The sequence below is a fragment of the Leptosomus discolor genome, chromosome 8, assembly GCF_034619465.1.
Source record: "Leptosomus discolor isolate bLepDis1 chromosome 8, bLepDis1.hap2, whole genome shotgun sequence".
Classification (NCBI taxonomy): Eukaryota; Metazoa; Chordata; class Aves; order Leptosomiformes; family Leptosomidae; genus Leptosomus; species Leptosomus discolor.
The window spans coordinates 4,453,758-4,463,670 of NC_141398.1; the positions used below are offsets into that span (position 1 = coordinate 4,453,758).

General features: G+C 48.1%; 2 protein-coding genes across 2 annotated transcripts; one reads left to right on the forward strand and one right to left on the reverse strand.

Annotated features, from left to right (window-relative positions):
- Positions 1-2,159: 2,159 nt before the first annotated feature.
- ALG2 (ALG2 alpha-1,3/1,6-mannosyltransferase) lies at positions 2,160-4,356 on the reverse strand. The gene is made up of 2 exons (XM_086469373.1): positions 4,021-4,356; positions 2,160-3,087 (listed from the first exon to the last, which is right to left on the reverse strand). The coding sequence occupies exons 1-2, from the start codon at positions 4,354-4,356 to the stop codon at positions 2,185-2,187; spliced, it is 1,239 nt and encodes a 412-aa protein (XP_086325499.1). The 3' UTR covers positions 2,160-2,184.
- A 387-nt stretch (positions 4,357-4,743) lies between these two features.
- SEC61B (SEC61 translocon subunit beta) lies at positions 4,744-9,599 on the forward strand. The gene is made up of 4 exons (XM_086469361.1): positions 4,744-4,793; positions 4,928-5,025; positions 5,400-5,501; positions 9,266-9,599. Exons 1-4 carry the CDS (start codon positions 4,791-4,793, stop codon positions 9,351-9,353), a joined length of 291 nt encoding a protein of 96 aa, XP_086325487.1. The 5' UTR covers positions 4,744-4,790; the 3' UTR covers positions 9,354-9,599.
- Positions 9,600-9,913: the final 314 nt, after the last annotated feature.

Sequence of the window (9,913 nt, forward strand, 5' to 3'; positions counted from 1 at the left end):
GCTGCTCTAGATGGGGAGCAAGAGATCTTGAAGCAGCTTGAAGTGCTGCACCACACCTCTACACGCTGACCTTCGCTTCCCGCGGGAATTTGAGGTTAACCCGCAGCAGATGGGGAAGCTGAAGGCCAGGTTCCACGACAGGTCAGTGCAGGGCTTGAGATGGCCCAAGCTACCCGTCGGGAAGCAGCAAGACCGAAGCTGCTCTGCAAGGGATGACAGTCAAAAGCTGAAGGAGATCACATCACAGGTCAGTGATCTCACCAACCAGGGCACAGTACCCAAGCAGGGCAGCCTGGTGACAGTTCTGCGGTCAGGAGGTTAAGCGTGAGACGGCAGGTCAAGTCCAAGCACATGAAATCCAGTCAACAGGAGCTGCAGGGCACAGGACTAGGCACACGCCTGCCAGCAACGCAGCTCAGGAAAGGGTTGGAGACCAAGGTTTGACCGTAAATGGAGCCACCCCTGCAGCTACGCTGGCAAGCGTGCGCTGGTGGGCACCTTGGGCTCCAGGCTGACTCCAGTGCAACCTGGAGGGGAGAACGTCACGTACACTGAGCAACCATAGGAACTGGCTCCAACCATCTCGCACCTTCTAACTGCAGCTTACAAGCCAGGCTAAACACGTCTCAAAGGTGTTAATGCCAACGACCACGGATTATTTTACACTCCCTCTGCTGGCCCCTCAGTCACTCATTGCCACCCCCACCCCGAAAAAGTTGCACAAAGATTTAGGAAAACTTTCAAGGGGTGGGGAAGGAGCCCAAATGCAGGAACAGGCAGAAGAGATGATTCAGGCTTGTCAGTTCTTCTGACACGAACAGAAACGTTGGAAAGAGGGTCTGTGAGACCACCTGCTCCCAATCCATAACGAATAAGCATCACAGCATCCAAACTTGCCGACGAAAGACAAGGACAGACTTTGTTCGTGGATTTTTTGTTTGCTTTACTTTAAATAAAAGCCTTATACTAAGACCTGGGTTGCAGTCCTAAGCAACAGAAAGACTGGTCTCTCTGTTGTGAAGTACCAAACGTGAAAATGCCTGAAACAATCTTAAATATAAATCGCAGAATTCAGACTACAGAGTTGTATTTTACAGATAAAACTGGATTTCAAAACATTAGGAAATTGTACAGTTAATCTATTTTCAGACTTAAAATTCAACTGTATGGTTTGTGTGTGTTATTGGAAAACAAATAGAACAATTAACTAATAAAAATGCGCTAAAAAGAGAGGTAGATAAAAAAATTCAGATATTCCTTGCCCAAACACAGGTATTACACTAGAAAAATAAAATTGCTGTCACATGTGAGGTCACTGCATTCGGAGGAAAGTATCCCCCAGCTAAACTATTCAGAAAAGTTACACCAAAAAGTGACCACTAACAAAGGCACAATAAAATGCTCCAGATTATCACCGTTTCTAGAAGTGTGCTGTCACGGAGAATGAAGCACTAAATAAGGGTGTATCACTTAAGCCTCTACAAACCAGAAATTCTCCAGGTAAAATTACATCCTTGAGCGCTGCAGATCACCTGCACAGACACAGAATTTCAGCACTAACGTTTCTGCCTGAGGTAGCCTGATGTCCCTGGCTTTATTCTAGTCTCAGCTTCCTCCTGCTCACGCATGCGCACGCTTGTTTATGACAGCCAGTACGACCACACGATGAAATTTAAGAAGTGCAGTAAAAGGTCAATCATTTTAAAACCATACCGCTCCTATCCCTAATGGTGTTGATTTTTTTTAAACGTGCAGTTGGCTGGACTGCGCAATTCTCTCCCCACTTCAGCTGAGACAGCTCTTTTCCTTAAAAATTGCTGATGAACATTTTAAATACATAAAAATGAGCTGCGCTTGTCTTATCCACATTTTGTAAATTGAATCAGCCTTACTGTACAGCATCAAAGTAACACGTGCAATAATTTCTAGTGCATTTTTCCAGCGCACAGTACACGAAAGAACTCCTACAATGGTGGATCAGCCCACCACATGAAAATTTTAACCTTCTAACCAAACAGTGGGACATGCTTTGCTCGTTCTTTGTATCGAGCAACACAAGGCAGTACAAGAAGCCTAACAAGGAAATTCAGATGTCCCGGGTTCTTCACCATAGTCACCACAAATACCGGTCCCCTATACAAATGAGGGAAACAAAGCTGTAAAATAAAACATGGGAATATAATTTTATTGTGTTAATCTGCATATGTATTGGTACAGCTGTTTGGTGAATGCTTCCAAGGAAAATTTTTCCATAACTCTGGCTCTCCCAGCTGCTCCCATTGTGTTCTTTAAGAGAGGATCTCTGATAATTTTTTCCATGGCCTCAGAGAATTGTGTTGGCAGGGGATCACACAAAAATCCCGTAACATTATGCACGACTGTTTCTAAAGGACCACCTGAATTAACCGCTATAACTGGACATCTCATATACATTGCCTCCAGAGGAACAATGCCAAAATGTTCATTGCTCGGTGTATAAAGCACACCCACAGAGTTCCTGAAAAGAGAGATTTTCTGTTCATCTGAGAACGACCTCAGAAACGTGACGTGGTTGTTAAGACCGAGCTTGGCTGCAAGCCTCCTCAGCTCTTCGTAGTGCTCCACGTTCTCCAGAACTCGTTTATCGTAACCACCTGCCATAACCAGGTGAACTTCAGCCCACTCGTGAGAATCCAGTCTTCCTCGAAGCTCATGCAAAGCTTCGAGAGCCAATACTAGATTCTTTTTTCTCTCATACCTATTAATAGAAAGAAACAAGAACTTTTTCTTCTTCAGTATCAGGTCAGCTATGTCCACAGGAACTACTGTTTCAAAGCTGCTGATGTTGAGCGACGGGTAGAGGACATCTGGGTTTATGTGAGCTAAGGATTTAAACGTGTCCTTGAACACGCTGGCGGTGAACTTGCTGTTGACAACAATGCAGTCTGCCATGCCAGTCGTGTACTCTTCCAGCCAGTCGAGCGGCAATCTGTAGATGTGCTTTAGGAGAGATTCTCTCTTGGTCAGAAGCTGATCAGGAAAGTGACAGTAAAACAAAACCTTCTTACGGGTCCTGGCCAGTCTAAGTACGGGAATGCAAGCAGACACCTAGTGCAACCAAGAGAGGCAGCAAGAGAAGACACTCGTTATTTGTGTTAGAGCCACATGAGATTTCACAGAATCACAAAACACCAGGGGTTGGAAGGGACCTCAAAGGATCACCTAGTCCAACCCCCCTGCTAGAGCAGGTCACACAGGAATGTGTCCAGGCGGGTTTTGAACGTCTCCAGAGAAGGAGACTCCACAACCTCTCTGGGCAGCCTGTGCCAGGGCTCTGCCACCCTCACAGTGAAGAAGTTTTTCCTTATGTTAATGTGGAACCTCCTGTGCTCCAGCTTCCACCCATTGTCCCTTGTCCTGTCCTTGGCCATCACCGAGAAGAGCCCGGCTCCATCCTCCTGACACTCGCCCTTTATGTATTTATAACCATTGATAAGGTCACCCCTCAGTCCCTCTTCTCCAAGCTCAAGAGACCCAGCTCCCTCAGCCTTTCATCAGAAGGGAGATGTTCCACTCCCTCCATCACCTTTGTGGCTCTGTACTGGACTTTTTCCATCAGTCCCCTGCCCTTCTCGAACTGAGGGGCCCAGAACTGGACACAATCTCAAAGCCATGCCCTGAGAGCCACACCTTCGCAAGTCAAACTCCTTCCCCCTCTCCCCTCCGCAAGCACATCAAACTGCACTCCCCTCGCCCAGCACCTCTCGCTGCGGATCTAGATCCCCTCCATCACCTCGGCCTCTGAGGCAGCCGAGACCCACCCCCCCCCTCCCCGCCCAGGCCTTGCCCACGCACCACTAGCGCAGAGCCCCGGGGAAGAGGAGCCCAAGCAGCAGCAGCAGCGGCGGTTCCCATTCCCTCTCCCTCCAGCCGACCCGGAGCCCGCCGCCACCCTCGTCTACCCCTCGGGCCGCCCCCCGCCCGCCCGCCCGCCCCAGCAGGGCCGCAAATGGCGGCGCCGCCGTTGCCCCCCGCCCGCACCTGGTCGCAGACGAAGACGTCCGCCGGCTCCCCGCTGAGCAGCAGCACGTAGAGCGCCACGAAGGCCATGCGCAGGGCGGCGCACACCGCCTGCCCGCGGCCCCACAGGCTGCGCGGCAGCCACCCGCCGGCCCGCCGCACCGACAAGGCCCGCGTCTCCGCGAAGCAACGCGCCTCGTCGTAATGCGCCGTCCAGATCTGGACCCGGCAGCCCCGCGCCTGCAGCGCCAACGCCGCGTCCACCACCAGCCTCTCCGCCCCGCCCAGCCCCAGGTCCGGGTGCAGGAACAGCACGGACGGGCCCTCCCCGCCCGCCGCCGCCGCCGCCGCCGCCATGGCCGCTGCGGCGGGAACCGCGGCCGCTGCCTGACACGTACCGGGCGGCAACGCGCGTGCGCAGCCCGGCGGCCACGTCAGCCTTCCTCCGGGGCCTTCCCGTTCGCCCCACCCGCCGGGCGGCCTCGGCGCTGCCCGGTGCCTCATCCCGGGCCTTCCCCGCTCGGCCGCCCCGGCCCGGCCGCTGGTGAGGGAGTGGGCGCTCCCGCAAGCCTTACGCGGGGTCAGCTCGCTCGGCAAGCGGCGGTTGAGGGAGGCGGAGGAGGGGAAAAGGGGATGGTGCTGCTCAGGCATCGTGGCGGGCAGCCGGGAGGCGCGGGGCGGAGCCGGGCCGCGCCGGGCTTGGCCTTCTGCGGGCAGAGACGTGGCCGGAGCGGCTGTGGAGGAGCGTCCGTGAGGCCGTGCTGACTTGCTGAGCCAGCGCCGCCGACGCCATGGTGAGGTTCTGCTCGGGACAGGGGGCGGCTGAGGCTCGGCCCGGGGCGGGGGGCGGCCGAGGTTCTGCCCCCCGCCTTCCCCTGGCTCTGCCCGCCGCCTCTCACCCCCTCCCGGTTCTCTCCTCTCTCCGCAGCCCGGGCCCAACCCCAGCACCACGAACGTCGGCTCCTCCGGCCGTTCCCCCAGCAAGGCCGTGGCTCCCCGGGCGGCGGGCTCCACCGTCCGGCAGAGGTAGGTGCTCGCGGCGCCTTCGTGGTTGGGGGCTGGGGGGGGGCAGCCCTTTCTCCCTGTTTTTGGTACCAGGTGGTGGGGCAGCCCCAGCGGGGGCAGAGGGACGGGCTGAGCTGTTGCTTTTCCGTGGGGTGGGCGGGCAGGGCGCCGAGGGTGTAGCTCGTCGGTCCTCGGTGGGCCTGGCTGTAGCCCCAGGTGAGGTTATGCCGTCCTTCGTGCCCTCTGGGCTGTACAGCTGATGCCCTTTGCTTGCTGGGCTCTACAGGCTGGTGCAAGTGTCTTGCTTCTGCGGAGCCTTTTGGGGTGCTTGGTGCTAGAAGCTGGCAGGTTGCTGATGTGTTTTGGACTTTGTTTCATTCTGTTATCCCCTAAAGGAAGAATGCCAGCTGCGGGACAAGAAGTGCAGGCCGTGCCACTTCCACGGGTACTGGGGGGATGTGGCGATTCTACACGGAGGACTCTCCGGGGCTCAAAGTGTAAGTTGGATGTAGGGGTGGGTGGCAGGCGTGGGGGCTATATATTTCGCCTGCTTATGTAGTCTTTCAGCCTTTGAATTGAGACATCAACGGTCTGGTCTGCATGGGGAAACATGCTGAATTGATGGCTGCTTAGGTAGATTTGGGACGAAGTATTTAATCTATAAACCTCGAGAGGTAGCTTTTAAACTTGTAGTGGTTTTAAAAAGGTAGGTACAAGTTAGCTTTTGCAATTGCCTAAAATTAAGTGGTCTTTGAAGACTGCAAGCAGTCACTTCGAAGTTGGGGGAAGATTACTTGTCACAGTGAATTTGGGTATCCATGTGCATGTTTTTGTTCTCTTTTAATTAAGGTTTTGGGTTTTGTTGTGATCCTGTGCCCACCTTGAAAATGTGATATATCTGATATGCCACATGCTTGCAGAATCTCGGGTGTTTTTGTTGAAAAGCTGGAGATAAATTGTTTTAACTAAGTTTCCAAAGTGAATAGTATTCCAATAGCTTGTATATCTCTGTTTTTACAAGGCGAATATTCTAAGATCATAATCTGGTCAAATATCTGGTGGTAGTGTCTCTTAAGCTGTAAAGAGAGCCTACCTTTTTACTTTTTGGCCAGTTTGAGTCATTCAGATCAGTTTCCCAAAGAACCTTTGCAGCCTAATACTCGGGTCACAAAGGTGTATTTCAGCTGATGGGTGCGTGCGAAGTCACACCCTGAGTGGGAGTTTGTGCTTCTTGTAGAATTACACTTCATGGCCTCTTGTTCTTACTGGGTTGAAGAGACTCAAGACACTCAGGGTTGTCCCTGCTGCTTTTTTTTTTTTTCCTGGAATCCATTAGCATTTTATTTTGGAGCCCTTGAAGAGGGCTGCTGCGGAATATTTGGGGAAGGGCTGGTGATAGTCTAGTTAGTGATTGTTCCATGAGTAATCCTTCCTCTGAAGTTGTCTTAACGTGTTTTCATTTTCATATGTGCTTAACACTTTAAAAAAAAAACCCAACTAAACAGCAAGCCATCAAAGTAGTGGTGCAGGTCTTGCTTTCTCCAGTCTGAATCCAGACAGGAGACAAGGCAAAGGAAAGAAAATGACAACGAGCAACCACAGTGTTCTAGAGCAAATCTGTGCAGATAGGCAAGGCAACTATTTTCTATGATGTTTGGTCTACTAAAGCTCAATTAAAAAAACGGAATAAATCCAAACTGAGAAAAACCCAGAATTGTTCTATCATTAGGTAGATTTTTTTTTTCAATAGAATTGTGATACAAAGAGGTTTTTTGCAAGCTACCGTGGGTAGCTGATTGGTCAGATTTTTAATGGAAGAAACAAATCTGTAAAAGTGAATTTCTTTTGCAAATCACCTGCAGACGAGATACAACATTTTCTGACCCATGGCTGGGGAGCAACTTTCTTGCTTACAGCTTTCCATGGATTTTTCTACATGTATTTTTTTTCCCATAGCAACTGATTGTTATGATCTCTGTCCTATTCAGTGAGCTTAAAAGTGAAAATGCGTTATAGAGGGGTTGTGGTTGCCTCAGTGAAGTGCTTCAGCCGAAGTTGTTTTTGAAAACGGTGATCACCACTGCGTAAAGCAGTGTGAAAACTTAGCCTGGGGGGTAGGTTGGGGTGGCTTTTTTGTGTTTTCTCATGTTGTTTAAAATACGAGCTCTTAAAATTACTGTAAAAAAAAATACATAAAACCACTTGAGAACAGGTTATTTCATGCTAGCTATGGTCAGGAGAATTCTGCTCTAGATCAAAAGTTTTATATTGTGCCTAATTATACCACTGATGCTTTGGAAATTTGGTGTCTGTGCTCAGCATCAGAAATAATAAATATGTTGAATAAGCAAGTTTGGTTCGCCTCAGGAAAGTACATTTATCTGTGGTACAAAATACATATGTCTTTAAAAACAATGTTAGCAAAAGGGAGCTGTGGGGGATGTGATATTTTTCTCTTTAAAACTCAGATCGAGCATCACCTGCTTTGAAAAGAGGACTAACCCCAAACTTGTGGCTCTTTCTGTGGCGCTTGGTACCTGTGGTTCCTCTGTCTTGACTTGAGCTTTCTTGCTTAAAGACCTGTAGGCGGTTTATCCTGCGGAGCCATCACAGAGAATCAGATTGGGCTTGTGGTATAATATGCAGCCTCGTGAGTGCACGGTACCACGTCTTTAGAGGTGCCTGAATCGGGGTTTTTTTTGCTTGTTTATTTAAACAGTGTGGTGGGCTGAGATTGAGGTGCATTGCAGGGTTTCAGCAGGTTGTCTTTGGGACTGGGCAAAAATGAGATGCACGTGTCAGTATTGGAAAGCTGGTTATTCTGTAGGGGGATCAGTGTCATCGGTGTGTTTAAAAGAAAAACCCCACCAAACACACCAACAGTCCCCCCTGTTTTATCTCCGTGTTGCTCTGTTCTGGTCAGTGGAGCTCCTCTATTCCTTGTGCCTTCAGCACAGAGTAGCTTATGTATTGCTGCTGCTAAAGGCTCAAATTAAATAGTAATTCAGATACAGCATGAGGCCTTTGTGCGCCTGATACCATTACGATTTATACCATGTAGGGCATAAACTCCAAACATGTATAAAACACTGGGGGTTGAGAAGGACATTCCGTGGCTCAGTGAAATACATCCCTTGACAGGGGTTGCTTATATAGTCACTGTGTGTGCAGGCTTTTTTATTTTGCACGTTTTGTCATTGGTTTATTTGCTAAATAGCTTTATGCCTGTGTTCAGGGCTCTCCATACCCACACATGTCTGAGTGTGATAGGTAATAATTGAGTCTTAAAACTCAGTGTAGTGTTAGTTACGAATGTTTGAGGTATGGGGACCATGATGTCATAGAAAAATACATTAGTAAAGTGTTTCCATCCGTTTTCAGTTTCTTTTTTTACTTTGTATTCAAGTAATGTTTACCTGCTTATAAACAGTAACCTGGAGGGTAATCCAGGCTGGATAACAGAATTCATGGTGTTTCTCCCAACAGCAGGTTGAGAATCAGAAATGAGATTGTATGGAGTGGGTGTAATGGTGTAATAGTGCACGTAACTGTGTGTCTCAGAGCAGTGTGAAACAGCTGATTTAGTCTCCCAACGTGCACCCTAAGATTAAACTGGTTTTTAAAAACATCACTATGTGATTTCTAAACAATGGATAAAAGTGGGAAGGAAAAAAGTTAAGAAATCTGTTAGTTTATACATTTTAGGTAATGATTTAATGATGGAGTTAACTTTGACATTCAAGAAAACAGAAGTTCCCGCCTCCCACCCGCTGCAGCCATTGTTTCCAAACGAAATAAAACCTCTGGAAAAAAACAGTTAATGCGAATTTTATGCCAAATTTTTTTACGCCGCTAGAGGACTCTGTTGGTTTTTGTATCTGACTCCTTCTCTGCTCAGGTGGCCATCTGAGTAGTAAATACAGATGATAATTTTCCAGAGATTGTTTGCACAATGATGAGTAATAATGAGCCACTAATTAATTTTTAAATAAGTGGGGTTGTTTTGTTGTTACGTTGTGCTTTATAGTTAGGTAACATTTAGGGTGTATAAAACCGTATCTTTAAAAAAATAGGGGCAGGAGCAGTTTTGGATAGAGATGGCTGTCTCGTTTCTGTGTGCTTCAAGGTATTTCTGTGGGAATGGGATAAGTTTTGTACAGTTGCTTATGAACTGAGGGGTTCACTTGGCTGGTAATGATTGGCCTTTGGATAAAGCAGACTCTTTTTTTAATGTTAATGCATTTTTTTTCTTCATTTTTAGTGGTCCTGTTCCAGTTTTGGTCATGAGTCTTCTTTTTATTGCTTCTGTGTTTATGCTGCACATCTGGGGTAAATACACACGTTCATAGACTCAGCTGCCAACTTAAAGCATACATCTTGGACCAAAAATATGGTGGATCCCGGTTGTTCTTGGAGAGAGACTGGGGAAGCTTCCTGTCACCTCTTGAAGCCCTGTCAACTTTGGCTCTAATAACGAATGAATTTCTCAGTTTGCTATTTGGGCAGGTTTAAAGCCTGTCTTGGGTCATTTTATATTTGTATCTGTACACTTAGAATACAGGTATTGCAATAAAAGTTGTATATGGAAATAGAAACAGTCTTAACTGTATTTCTTCCTCCTATTCCAGCATACCACAACTAAAACATTGTACTTGTGGTTTTCATATATCACCATATTTCTGAGCAAATGCCATTTGACAGTTCAAACCAGATTCTTCTATACTGTACATGGCTATATAGGTTTATGCCAGAAGATCTTTTTTTTTTTTGTGAATGGGAGAGGCAAAATCAGGTGCACAAACATGTGAAGGTAACAGACGTGTTTGTTGAAAATGGAATGGGTACAGCAGCTGAGCCGGTCATGTTCTTCTGTTAACTCCAGATAAATTGCTGGATTTATTTCATTTAT

Coding starts and splice junctions, on each gene's coding strand:
- SEC61B (XM_086469361.1), top strand. Junction 5,026..5,399: donor GGCTCCACCGTCCGGCAGAG/GTAGGTGCTCGC, acceptor TATCCCCTAAAG/GAAGAATGCCAGCTGCGGGA. Junction 5,502..9,265: donor GACTCTCCGGGGCTCAAAGT/GTAAGTTGGATG, acceptor CTTCATTTTTAG/TGGTCCTGTTCCAGTTTTGG.
- ALG2 (XM_086469373.1), bottom strand. CDS start 4,356: ATGGCGGCGGCGGCGGCGGCGGCGGGCGGGGAGGGCCCGTCCGTGCTG. Junction 3,088..4,020: donor ACGTCTTCGTCTGCGACCAG/GTGCGGGCGGGG, acceptor TGGTTGCACTAG/GTGTCTGCTTGCATTCCCGT.